At 40.8% G+C, this 14,722-nt stretch overlaps 1 protein-coding gene across 1 annotated transcript; it reads right to left on the bottom strand.

The window, feature by feature from the left end:
• Positions 1–1,916: 1,916 nt before the first annotated feature.
• On the bottom strand, positions 1,917–14,471 carry LOC111252944 (ras-related protein ced-10-like). Its single transcript, XM_022811629.2, has 7 exons — positions 13,555–14,471; positions 6,442–6,594; positions 5,674–5,788; positions 5,408–5,485; positions 4,471–4,581; positions 3,774–3,878; positions 1,917–2,996 (listed from the first exon to the last, which is right to left on the bottom strand). The coding sequence occupies exons 2-7, from the start codon at positions 6,570–6,572 to the stop codon at positions 2,925–2,927; spliced, it is 612 nt and encodes a 203-aa protein (XP_022667364.1). The 5' UTR covers positions 6,573–6,594; positions 13,555–14,471; the 3' UTR covers positions 1,917–2,924.
• Positions 14,472–14,722: the final 251 nt, after the last annotated feature.

Genomic DNA, 14,722 nt, shown 5'->3' with positions numbered 1-14,722 from the left:
ATTGGATAAAATTCTCTGATTAGAAATGACTGTTTGCGTCGACTTTTCCAAACTATTCTCTGTTAAACGAGAAGCCTTACATCTACAAAACGTTTAAATTTTGCACCGTTACTTACTACAATTTTATGAAATGTATAAGCCTGAATACGATCGAGCGCATGATCTGTCGAAATGAATATGGCTCTACAGAATTAAGCTACTACATCAAGTGGCCGTGAGAAACATGGCCGGATATCACACTAGGGGCTGAAAATAACAAAATCATCCGTTTTAGATACGGACACGTAGTTGGTAAAAGGGGCTTCAGATGCGCAGCTGATTTACAGTTTCCGCTCTTTCAGTATTGAATCACCTTGAATCTGAATCGTAAGCTATTGTTACAAGGGTAATGTAGGAAGGAGCCGACGACCTAGCTAAACCCACTTTAGTCCTCCGCCGAAAACCCTAGCAGGAGGCTTACATTGCGGGATGTTAACCTCGACATGACGTACTATATGCCACGTTTTGTATGACATACCGTTTGTTATACTATTCTATATTGTATTATATTTTGGCTTGTCGGCTATTCGATCCATTGTGTAAGCGAGATATGGATCCACAGTGTTTGTGTCTCCTATGGACTAAGAGACGTGCAAAACGTGTTTATTGCTGCAATGGTTACGGCTGACACCGCTGCCTAAAGTCTTCGGTAAAATCCCGCTGACCTAACACATAGGAGCTAAGCGCCGTCATAACCAAAGATCTCACACTTTGCAGCACGTCGTTGAAGTAAACCCGGGAGTGTTGCAGAAATTAATCAAGGCCCGAATGCAAAAGCCAAAATACATGTAGGCCATTCTCCCTATATTTGTCACCATACAACCACTAGTTACCAATCAGGCGTCACCAGTTGTGGGTAAATTGGCAGTGTTTGAAGCCAATGTTACTCAAGCAAAGCAGCATTGTCAACAATCAGTTTCAACAAGCTCTACGTCGAACCAGCGTACGAACAATATTAAACAAGAATGACACATGAATTTGAAGAAAATATCAGGAATAATTTCAGTATATGCCTATATGAAAGGGAAAACCGTTGCGCATTCACAGACAATGGAAAAGCCACATTACCGACCATAAGACAGCTCAAGACAAATGATCAGTACTGTTATTTATTATAGAAGAACATCAGTCACCAGCAGGTCTTCTTAGCAACAGGGCCAGTTATAAGTTGAATTGAAGAACAACCCCAGGTTGTTTTTATATGAATCGTACAGACCAAGCTGGTAAGCGGGCTGCAAGCGTCCATAGCAGGTCCTCTAATTTAGCCAGTTGCGGATTTCAAACTTTATAACAACCGGTTAGTACCTGGTGTTTAAGTGCAGTGAGCTCGCTGACGCGATAATTGTACGGCTGTTAGGTGCGCGGCCGCGCGGGCGACGCCTGACATGCCATTTTGATGTATTACTTTGCCTAATTCTATCTCTCGTGCGGTCAAGGTAGTTGGTGCGGCGTAAACCAGCGACCCTAGTCAAGGTCGTCAACGTCGCATACAACGGAACTTATCTGCAATCACAAGTTTGGAAAAACGGTGCGGTAGATTTCTGTAACCATTGAGAAGGTTGTGTCATAACGATCCGTTCTAATCAACGCTGAGTAAAATTGGCTGCTTTTCTAGTACTAATGAAAAGCTTGATTCATGTTTGGCGGGCACAGAAAGAAGGAGAGATAAACCTTTGAATGCTGATATTGTTTCAGATGTTCTGTCACCCTGCTGGCCCCCATGTCTGAGTGTAAAAGTACCTATTCCTTTGTCGGCTTATTCTCGTTCTGCGTAGGAGGAGTTAGAACAGTACCGGGGCGACGTTTTCCCGGTCACTCGCTATAAGCTCAAATTATAAACTCCTACCAATATCATAACATCTCAGAATGAATAAGCCTTTGTCTACCAGTTATCATTGATATTTATTTATAATAGTTGTGCCATGAGTAATTATTTAACATGATATCATGAAATGTACAAGGATATTAGTTGTATAAAAATTGTGTCATTTTGGACAATAGTGATAACCATGCTAACCAATAAAAAAAGATGCAATTATTTGATCTTCCTCTCTCATGATTACACTTCTATTAGCAATCTTCATTTTTCAAAGACTGACAAACTTCAAGCTTCTAATGAGCAGAAGATATAATCGGCCCCAGATTGATTGAGGAAGTTTAAATGCGTAAGTACTGCCGATAATCGCAGCGTTCTAGTAAGATACAGTACATTGTTTCGAATACTGATCGCCTGGACCGTGTTCTCGAATGGGTACATGTAGAAAAACCGTCCAGAAACGACCGTTCCCTACATCCTTGTGTAAAAATTTCATGTTATAAATTGATTAATTATTTGACCTAGGCTACTTGGAGTGGACAATTGAAAGCTAGCGTCGCTTTATCTCAATTTTATCAATATTTTCGAGCTATTGTTTGAACAGTTATCAATAATTAGACAAGAGCAACTGGAGAAAGTAATAGGGTGCCTGAATGTAAAATTATAGATCATTTTGCAATTGAAAAAATGAGAAACACAGATAAATGTATTGTACTCAAATCCATTCCCCGAGATGCGAACCGTCTAGGTACACGTTCTTCTAAATGTGTCAGGCATATAGGCCGAGTAGCTATCTTAGCTAATGTTCTAACCAAACACGAAACCTAAAATTGCAGCTGGAATTCACCGCGCTAAGCTCAGGCGATCATTTCATATAGAGCCAAATTCATTGCCCTGACGTTGTCCTGAATGAAAAAGGCAGATCCTGTTCCGGTGGGGTGTTTCGTTAACGGCGATTTGGCCTACGGGGCCGGTAGCTGCTTTTAATAATGAAAGGAAACAGGAGGTATTGGCAAGGCATACTAAAGGGGGCTGTAGACGCAGTGCAGTTTCTTCCTATGACTCCTGCTTACAATAACGTGCACCGGACGATCCGCTTCGGTCGGGGGGATAACACTGCCAAGATGGCTTCTTCGAAAACCTGCAAAACACACGGACGTTTGCCAACTATTGTCAAATATTACAAGTATCATATCAATTAAGTAAGCTTTTTTGTTTTATTAATTTTGTCTAAAATATTTAATTAAAACGTTCTAAAATGATGAATGTCAGCTCTTTTGAAAGGCATGTTCGATTACTTCGTGAATCTATCCAGCTCAGAAACTCAGTATGCGGTGCAGGTTAATATACTACAACGCTGCAAACATAAAAGCTAACTTATTCTAGTTTAGACGGCGTCACAAAACAGCGTCAAACGCAGATTTTTTTTTTAAAAAAATAGCTAATTTCTACGTTAATGTAAAACGACTCTCGTTGACGCAACGGCTTGATGGGCAATCTCTGTCTGGGGCTATTGGTTCGTTATTAACACGTGCTACATAATATGTATGATTGATGAAGTAACGAAAATATAAAATAACATTAGATTAATATAAAATAAAAGTATGTAGTACCATGCATACGCACGAACTTCATGCCGAGAAACATCTGCACGATATCTAATGTTGTATCCGAGACAGCAGAGCTACCATGCCAAGATACTTAGTGTATTAGAAAACGAGAGTTAAACGAAGATTGTAGCATTTACACATTGGTTTGATTTACGCATTAAGGCAGTCTATGAATTTACAAAATCTCAACAAATGACTGAAACAGGCCAACAGAAATAGCAGTAGAACGAATTGTCTTTCGGGTGACTTTATGTATTACAGCGAAGCCCTTTAGGTTGATTAATGAGTATTTTTCCTAACCTTCTTACCTCGCGAACACCCTGGAGTTCTTTTGAGGAGCATTCGAGATAGCAGCGAGCACCCAGCTTTCTCGCCGTTTGCTTTGCCGTCCGCTTGCTAACGAACTCACTGTTCTATAATGGAACAATGCGATGAGCGGTTACATGGGAAATATCGACAAATAGTACTTCTTTTAATTAAAAAAAAATGATTATCAATTTAAGCCTGCTACACTCTAATAATAAGGTACAGGTCGAGGTTGTTAAATACAGGCGAAAGGTAAGCTAATCATTTTGGATTAAGCTAGGCGCATTGTTAGCGAAAAACATATTCTTCGTTGAAAAATCTTTGCTTCTGAGAGTATGCAGCACCTACCTGTAAGCCTACCTCTAGCTTATTGTTACAATTCAAATCATAAGCTATCGTACTCGAGACTTGTCCGACATTTCAGGTCGGATTGGATGGCGCCTAATCACTAGGTTTATCACACTCTACTGATCAAATTTAACGATAGGACTAATGGGCACCTGTTGGTGCAGATTGATTTTTTCGAAATACTACGGCCTTCCAAATGTCAAACTATTTTTTTTGCTGAAAAAAATAACTCTTCATTTATTCATTTGTGGTCTTCATTTACATTGTAAATCATCATATCAGAGATCCTTGGGCGAGAGACAAAAAACCGATGCTACAGCTATGCATATAAGACATACAAACATGACAGACCTGCGGCCTGTGAAGGTTAAGGCTTTCAGTGGATCGATGAAAATCAGTTCGACGGAGATCAGCCTTTGTTCCGACAAGTACGAACGGCACCTCCGAACAGTGATGCCGAATCTGTAGAATGTATGGAGACCTGTGTCAGAAAATTTTTGAAGTTGCATCAAACCGGCGGGCGAGCTTCTATAAAGTTAAAACCCTATCCGATTTGGATATAGTACTTCCTCTTTCTTTTTCCGAATGCACCGAATTTTTAGTAGGCTAAACAGATATTCTCAGTGCTAGAAGTCCCACCGCCTGCTGTCTGTAGACTTTTACGCCGGACTGTATGACGGTAAAGACGTTCGCAAAGACGCACCAATAACTGATATAATGAGATACGTTTGTCCTGCATCATATAGCAGCAAACTACGTTCGAAGCAAAATAATCCGGGTAAGATCTGATCGTATTCGAAATACTGTTCAAGCTTTCCAGGTAAACAATTTCATAAGCTTACAGCGCGTAACGGGCTAATGTTGATACAAGGGAAATTAATAAAAAATACTTCTACGCTATACTGATTCATCATAAGATAACGCACAATGATACAGAAAATCCACAATAGCAGCCTACGCTGAATCTATAGGTGCGCATGACTAGAGTGAACTCGATCATTTAACCGAAAACCAGCCGATATACGACTTCTACTAAAACGATCGATGCTTCGAATTTTCGAAGAAAGATAAGGTTACAGTTTATGTCAAGGGCGGGCTGATACGTAAATTGCAATGGAAAAAAAAATAACACTAGTACATAACTATTAAGAGCGATTTCAGTCTTTATAGTGACGACTAGCGTACCGAGGCGAACCATAAGTAAGTATGTAAGCCCGAAATGTATAATAATAAAAATGTAAGTAAAATATATTTGTCTTTTTCCAATACAGTGTTGGAAATCGTTTACCTCAGGATACCATTTATGAATAATATTATCGTGTGATGCTTTCGAGCTCACGCTGAAGCACAGGATGAACACATCCGTCTGAAATGCGCGAAATCAGCAAAAAGTATCATAAAAGTTAAGGTAGGACACACACTTCGGATGCTCGTTTGGTTGACGGAACGGTACAGAGAAAAAAAAAACAGGATGTGGTCTCTCTCGTTTTCAAATAATTTCCAAGTCAGCTCATCGTTGATCAAGTAATTTGCTCTGCTGCTAAAATACCTCACCCCTGGATAAGAGAGCGGTCTTAGACGTTCGTAGTCCTCTTGACCAGCAGTATCCCACAGATTTACGTTTATAACACCTTGGGGCAACTGATGACTTCCAGCGTAATTGTCAAATCTGCAGAATTGAATAAGTAATCCCTTTTGATTAAATGACCAAAAGTTAGAACATATATATATATATATATATATAGAGTGACTGGTGGATTGCTGAACAGAACGTTGGTAATGCAAAGCTTTCTGTTCTTATTTGTTTCATGCGGTTGTTCAGCATTTGTATTCCACAGAGCTGCGGACAATGGATTTTTAGCAAAAATAAACATTAAAAAAGGTTTCAGTAAGTAATACGTTATATTTTAAATATCTTACCTATTTGCTTGTGTTCTATTGCAGACTTTTTTTTTTCTTTTTTATACTAACGCTTCAATGGCGCGTATGATCTGTTTGAGCATAGCCATTTCAAGTGAGAAAAGTAGATTTCTTAAATATATTTTAGCTGACTTTTGAGGTTATGACCAAGCTTCTAGCACTTGATAAGTAAGCCTCAAAATCACTAAACACTATCTAGATAGTGATCACAATTAATCGAGTGCAAAGGTTTCAATAAGAGTTCCTTGAAATCAACGATAAAAAAGCTATGTATACCAGACAGACTTGTTAACGGCTGAAGCCGTTCGCAAACGGTAGGTAATTCGAATAAAGATTTACAAAGGCGCTAAACAGATAATTAAGCAATTACAAATTAAACAATTACGGTACGATTCTACTTACACTGTTGGAATATACGGCCCATCTGGAAATTGATTCGTTTTGTACGTGATGAGGAGACACGTTTTGCCCACAGTACCGTCGCCTACGACAACGATCTTTAGGGGGCGCATGTTGCTTTCACCGGGCGTCATCCTCGCACGACAGGAGGCTCTCCTGAAGTAATCAGAGTAGAAAGGGATATGACAAGCCGGGCATTCTTATATATATATATAGTACACCTTCCGTGGCCCTTCATCTTACACTAAAACCACGTTTCATGACACGGCCTTTGTTATATCTCTGGACAGCTTCTATTGTGAATGTGCTTCGAAACGTCTCTAGAAAAGACATACACTTTTAGAGATTTTTAAAGCTAATTAACTTTATTATGCATCAAGCTTTATCTGAGACAAGCAGCAATCCGGCACACTTTGGAACCTGAGTAACTCTCGAACCAGAAACCGCTGACAGACAAAATCTAGTTGATAAATACTTCACTCTTCTAGAAATTTGCAAGCCGGTTTAGTTTGGCCCAGGAAAATTTTGTCGGGAAACACCTTTCAGATTTCCACACTCAGATATCAAGTTTTTGTTCCTCAGGCCACAGTTTTGCGGAAATTAAACACAGATTAGTGACGACAAATGACAAGGAGCTCCTGAGCGACAGAGCAGTACGTGAATTGTTTCAAGGATGAAGGATGGGGCATTGAAGATCAACGAGAAGGTTATCAAAGGTCCCAAAGAACAAGAACGCGTTGTCGTAGTCGAGGTGGCTTTTAACGGAATCACAACCTTCAGAGTCTAATTTGACACTCCACATATAACGTGCCACAACCTAGATACTGGAAATGCAAAAACTGTGTAAAAATGGATCTCCGTGAACCGGTTTCAAACTAGTTATGAAGGTGTATGGTGTATTCAATCCGCAATTGGTGAAAACGTGCGTAAAACATACGATTTCCATTGATGAGGCATAGTTTAATTTTTGCCGCCAGTCGCAGAGGGAGCAAACGAACGAGAAACGTTGTCTTCGAGAAGTCAGATAAGTAAGGTGATGCTGGTGCTAGAAGCATCTGCTGCTATAAGGCATTTGTTAAAAATGAGTACAGATTAGCTATTGGATGGCGATGGCAGATTTCATCAGAACGTATATTCAACATTAACCTCAACCCACTTATCCTCTCCGTATTATTATTATTATCAATTTACCACAGAGAAATTATAGAAAAGATTATACTAGTCCAAACGTTATTTCATTTCGAAGTTCATTGAATTCGCTTCTAAAGGCCTAATCATTTCGAAAGGCTCAAACATCTCAGTAGGCATTAATGCCTACAGTACAATGTAGACCATTTGTATTTGGCCCCAATTGAAAATGGGACGCGTGTAGATTTATTTACCTAGGCGTCGTGAATTTTTTTTTTTCGGGAATCTAAAAAAGAACGTTTCCGCTTAAGCAGGGCTATATTCATTCACTGCGCGTTAAGTTGGAGCGTATCTAAATCTGGTTCGATTGACTGTTTGCTAATTCAACAGCTTGATACCCCCCCGTGGATTAATAATATCGTCTCGTATTTGGTAAGTAAAGCTTTGAAGTCAAGAGGGTGATACCAAACGTACTTGTTGGATTAGGGCTTGTTTCTATCAATATTTAACTTATAGAACACATACAGATAAGCTTTTAAAGATGTCTATGAAATTCTTTCTGTCGATAAAAGCCGCGCAATATGGGTGCTGCAGCAAGTAGATTCCTTACGCTATCAGCAGCCGAAACCGGAAATAGAATCGCGTGACAAAAGGAAAATGTAGGCCTCTGTTTAGCAAGCGACCGTCACTTTACGGAAGTCACACAGGTTCTATTGAAGGATAACCTGCGACATATCAACACACATAAGTACAAAGAGCTTGAAAAAGCCACTTTTAGCCTTTGTATTTGTTTTGACAAAGTAGTCCGATCATGTTAATTCAACAGGACAAATTTGGGCATTGCACCGCAGTACACAAACATTTCGTAGAAGAAAGAAAGAAAGAAAGCAGCGGGTTTTACTACACGGGCATTTCCTTGTCAGACGCAGGTAGACGCTAACTCCGAGTTAGAATCCTTAGTTTAATTTATTAGTGTCATACATTATCTATAAAATACGACCCCCATGTAACTATGTATACGCCCTTGTGTAGGTTTTTTTTGCGTGAGTTACAATCTGACGCTAGCCACTATTTATGCTGCAGCAGATTGCACAAAAGAATGCATGAACCGTGACGTAATGATAGGCCTTCGAGGAACTGACTTTCAGGGCCGTTTTACAGCTTCTTTTAAACATAGGTAAAATAGTCTGTGCTTTCAACGAGCTCTTGCCACGTGATCATCAATTTAGCGTATAAATGGACACGGTTTGTTCTAGTAAAAGAAGGCAATTAAGAGGTAAAAAAGAAAAATTTCACCACAAGGCTTATTTGTATATTAGTATTGAAGGTCTACTACAAGCTAATCCGCCTTTTAATTTTTAACTGAACAATATGTTGCTTGTATGGTCCTAATATATAAAATAAATCTAAAAAAGACCAAGAATTTTTTATATTCGATGTGAAAAATTTGGGACACCAAGACTGCTGAATTATATGAATCGAATTTTGAGAGAACGAGATCTGTACTCCGTTAGATCCTCCAGGAACCTAGCACCTATTATGGGATGGTGTATTGCACTATTCTATCGATCACTTAGGTCAAACCCCTTGCAAATGTTTATGACGTTCGTAAAATGGGTTCGATTTGAAAAATCTATATACATATAAAGCATATACACGCAGCAACTTTACCCGAGTTATACAGCGGTATCTGGTTGATCTCTATCTTACTATAACAATAGCGAAAGGGTTCGAGAGATACATTCAAAACACTCAATAATAGGCCTAGCAACTATCCGACGAAATCCCCAACATGAAGCATCACTTGATACCGACATTGGGCTAAAGGAGCAGGCTGTAAAACGGCTCTATCCTTTAAAAATCGTAAAACTCCTAAACTAGCGAAATGAACATTACAAAAAGTAACCAAATATGTAGAAGTGTATTTCAATTCCAAGCAAGCCATTTGTCTTATATGCAATCAATGTTCATATATTACACACGAAGTGGTGTTTAACAAAGGTACGATTTGTCTACCTGTAGCAGCTTTCGTGAAAAGACTATGATAAATTGCTACAGTCTATGGGCGTCAACTGACACAACAACTCTTAGCAGAAAGGCGTGGAAAACGTACGGTCGGAGAGCTTGACTAATAGTATAGTGTGCTACGAAATCGACATGGCACCTTATGCACTGGTCAGGCTGAGTTACGCCAAATACTATCGGATATTTGTCATTGATGTAAGTAAATCGACGCACGGCGAACGATCTGGCCGGATCGAGTATGGCGCCGTGACTACTTGTTTTTAAGCTTAGTTGTATTAGGAGGTCGTGTTTGTAAAGACCGCCAAAACAATGTGCCAGCGGTAGAACTTCGTCCGTTAATCAATAACACGATCTCGGCGTAGAAACTATAATGCAACTTACGACCGTGAACCTCGAAGCGCATTTGAAAGTGTCTCAGAATAGAAAACACTGGTAATACCTTTCGTTTTCATCAATGCCGACGGCGATACTTGCCATCGATAAACTGGAAACAGTAAAGCCGCAGTGAGTGAAGGACGAGCTTGTACAATTCGTTCTCGTCCTAAATGATAGCCTTTTTCTACGTTGACGAACACCTAGAGAGGGTACAACGTACTGCTAATTGAAGGCAATCGTTTAGCCTGCGTTCGATTTCGAACTTTGAACAGTACGTGTTTCTGGGGTCAGCTACTGGACCATTATGAGACACACGGATACATATGCGGAACTTCTCACATTTATTCCCTATGAAAATGACTTTTTGTTGAATCGTCCATTTTATTAGATAATAGAAAAGCACGCTCAGAACGAGCTAAAGAAACTGCATCGCCTTTTTCTGTTCAGCATATGTGCGATATCTTTGTCTTTTTTTTTATTGAGACCATTCACCTACCTAACCGTTAAAGTCCAAAGCAACACTCAAATTGCTTAGAGGCCGCCCTATGGTACTGCCTCAAAGACTGCAAACTTAATAAGACGTGCTAAGGGACGCCGACTTTGCCCATTAAACTGAAGGATACATGAGGTGATCCAAGTTCGAATTCGGTTATAGAAACATCATTCGTTTCGTACTGAGAACAGCCATGACCTACCCGCAGCAATGCTTGACCACGACGATACCGGACGTCAAATTCGAAATACTTACCCCGCACTCCTTCCACCGCATCTAGTTATAACGATATGAAATAAATTGTGCTATTCTATGTATGCAAGGTAAAACAAAAAACTGAAACTTTACCAAAACAGTAGACAGTAAGAAACCTTAACTTACAATAGTGTTACTTGTAAGTATAATCAACTGCTTTTGCCCTTGGCAAGAACTACCTTAAGCTCAATACTGACAAAACAAAAAGCGCATTCTCTCATTCAGGGTGACCTCCCACGATCAGTTGAGATATTCGGTGCGTCCTGCTTAATTATTGTTTGCAGTCCAACGTCTCGAAATCCGCTTTGCGTCACTGGGATTTTGCCTAGATCTACAGCTGGGATGGGGGTCCATGCAAGTCAACTATTTACAAAACTCCCTTCAACTAACTCTCACTACGGTAAACATTTATACATAAGGCATACTAATTAGCCTCGCTTTATAGCAGGCTCTGTATTCAAGTTTAGTTAAACCTTGCGCAAGGCCAGGCGTACGTATACATATTCCGTTTTTGTTCCAGCTGAAACCATACTTATTTAAAATTAGCGCCCCCAATGAGATAATACTCGTCCTTTTTCAGATTAGAAAACCTTCTGCAGCTAAAGTACCAATGTAAATTAAGATCTCTGCTAATAGGCGTTATCGAGAAGGCCATTGCTGACCTTATTTTCCGGTCGCTGCCGTTCGTGAAAAGAACGGCTGTTCGAACATACGCGAAACGCCCTATTAGGTCTTATTGTGATGTTTATCATAATTAATTTTTCTCGATAAAAATCTGTTTGCTTAGGCCGATATGGTGAATAAATTATTTATTTGAGGACACATTAACATCCACTCGAAAATCTTCGTTATTGTAGAACTTGAGCTTTAAATCGTATTTACACATTACCCCGCCAATAAGCGGCCATTCGAAATAACTTGTGTTAGTGCAGAGAAAACAAGTCCTAAAGTTATCAACTAGGTATGATTTTAAAGCGGCTCCATTTAACCTACCCCTTAGATCGTCTTCGACGCTAAACTAGCTAATATTTGTGGCGGGCATTTTGTAATATTTATTATAGTGTTTCATGTATTGTTTCCGCTAGCCTTATTTGGTGCAATGCATGCTCTGTCGCGTCTAAAGTGGTAACGTTTAGATCGGCGTATGTCAATGAGCGTGGATATGAGTAAGCGTCATGGACCTTTTTTTATAATGTAACATAGTGACAAGTAATCGAACGGTTGGCAAAAAAAAAAGTCTACATGATTATATAGTAGGATTTATAGCGATGCTCCGTTATTTCGGCTCTAGCTGTCGTGTCCGACTAGCGAAATATTTGTTTTTGATGGATCAGTCAATGATAAACAGTATACGTAAACGTCGCGAAAACCTGAAGTCGTCCATTGCATCGTTGGATTGACCCTTAAATAGACAGATTCGTATGTAAAATGTTTGTTTGTTTGTTTGTTTTGTTTCATAAGCGGTTAGCGTACGCAGCTACGCATATCCTGACCCTACTCGATTTTATGGCGGTCGGTGTTGACGCGCTTGGCTTGCTAGGGGTTTGGAACCTTTTGCGAAGGTCGGGTTAGGCCCATGCAACACTGTATCACGAACGACGCTAACCCAAATATCAACGGATGCAAATTAAATATTTCTTCCCACTCTTTTTACTCGATACGAGGAACGTATGACCACTCGAAGCTTTGCTGTTGATATCTTTTTTTTCTGAGTAAAACAATTAATTCAAAATTATTATGCATTTGTGCTTCCATGAAGCATTTTCACTCTTCTATGTTAAACCGGCATGCCACTAATACAAAACTTAGCAAAGTTCAATTTTCTCCATGCTCGGGCGACATGTACAGAATTTCCCGACTTGTCTTACGGCTTGATGATATCCTAAAATGGATAGCCGGAATTATGAATATGAAGTCGTATTATGGAGAGCCGTCAGAATGAACATAATGACCTGCCCGCGACCTGCCCTGCTAGCGACAGTGCAGGCACCGGTTAAGGCCTAAAACTACGACAAAGTCAACTAGTTACATAAGGATCGAACGGCATCAGTCTAACAGTATGGTTAAACGCCTGTAGCTGGCGTCACCGCAGGGCATGAGCATGTACGCACGTACGCAGGGCATGTACGAGCGTACACCCATGCAGACTCCGTTCACGACGATCGTACAACATTCGTCTGCCGTCGAATCAGCTCGCCCTGAACCTCGGTCGGGAACACATAAGGTCAGTCGCACAACAAGTACAAAGGCGACACGAACGACAACAGCTCAATGTACATATGCACCGCGATTTTCGCTGCGGTCGTGGTAGTATTTTGTTACGTTAACACTGTAGAAATAGCACGTTTATTTGGTTTGGAGGGGAGAAAGCGTTAGCGTTTTACACGAGATGACCGAGCAATGCGACAGTGTTTCCGTCAGGACCCGTTACCAGCAATCGGTAAACAACGCACAGAAAGCAGAAAGAAGTCTGTTTGATGATCGAGTCCGTCAGCTTTATGCTGTTTCGTCCTGCTAGTATATTATAGTATGTGTGATGTGTGTATTTGTTTGTTTGTGTGTGTGTATTCAAATGATTGGAGCGTCGCGGGCGGACAGTTCGAGAAGCAGGCTGCGGTCGGTACGATGAAACGGCTAAACGCGGCACTTCATCTTTACCGCAAGACATGAAGAGAAATGCACGAAGCGAATGTAAAAATACGTATGAGGCATGTTCTAGCCGTTGATATATTGTTTTCATTGTGCCGATTCAATCTATATAGTAATAATGCATCACGATATAAATAATACATAAAGACGTATCTATTTAGCATGTTTTTATAAGCGCGACGCAGACTGACCAGCAAAAACGATGGGTTTCCGACGAAACGATGGGAGCACAATAGCTAGGTAATCGCTGTTACTGTCGTCGCACGGCAACAATGGTTCCGGTGCCTCTGATCGTCACGGGTAGGCTTAGAGGGTAGAAAGTCATACAGAGTTAGCGACTCGTTCTGATTCGTCAGATTCACGCGGAACGTAGAGAATTCGATGGTACATTAATAACTCGATGATCTTCTACGACTGAAGGCAAATTAAGCACGATTAACTATTTCGGATCACGTATAGCCTTTGCTTTGATTGTAGATCGCACAGTCGCCGTTGCCGAGCATCTTCATGCGTACAGGAGGTTCTATGACATATCCAGACGAACAACCGAGTACCTTTTTTAGAAAACACGTGTGGTACCTGTTGTAGTCGTTAGTAGAAGGCACATGTATCCCGTTTTTGCCTCGTTATTCTTAGTCTACACGGATCGTAATGTGCGTTCCGACTACTACCGACGCTGCGGGTATTTTTTATAAAGTAGCATTGACAAGTCTGTATGGAAAAAGCTTGCGAAACATATAGACGCCGCGATACATGCTTTTTGTCCACTGTGGCTTTTTCTGCCCGCACAAATGGTCCTTCGAAAGGCCCAGCCAACGGTGCGCTCCAGGACGGAACCGCGGGCCTCTAGAAGACATGAGAGGACTCGACTCCAACTGGAGTCGAGCAACAGCTTAGCAATGGCAGTGAAACTGCCAATTACAATGGCACTCGTATGGACGCCCGCTGGTCTCTAGATTCTGGCTGGTTCTAGATTTTGATCATAGCAACTGTTGCCGCTTGCGTTCCTGAGGATGTCCCTCTCAGGTTGCTACCGCTGTCATCGAGCGTAGTCCGGCCGCGGCAAGATCTGCTAATAATTTCGTCTACCGTAGACTGTTATTGGCGCAAGCGAGAGCGCCATCTTCAGCGTCACCGCTATCACTCCGCCAGTATCGGCCGCTGACTACGTGTAGTCCGTTTAGAACTCATGACGATGACAACATCACATTGGTCTAGGTAAACATGCGGCGACGTTGTTTCAGTTTACCTCCAAATGCTTTCTCTGCGCTCGTTGCGGTTGGCTCTACCGCTGCATATGTTCTCCTGCTTCTCGTCTTCTTTCCAACGGAGCGAGTGCGGAGCTAGCGGCAATGGAAT

The sequence above is a fragment of the Varroa destructor genome, unplaced genomic scaffold (genome assembly GCF_002443255.2).
Source record: "Varroa destructor unplaced genomic scaffold, Vdes_3.0 BEIS01000006.1, whole genome shotgun sequence".
Lineage (NCBI taxonomy): Eukaryota > Metazoa > Arthropoda > Arachnida > Mesostigmata > Varroidae > Varroa > Varroa destructor.
The sequence above is the reverse complement of the archived record's forward strand: the minus strand, read 5'-3'. Positions and strand labels throughout refer to the sequence as shown.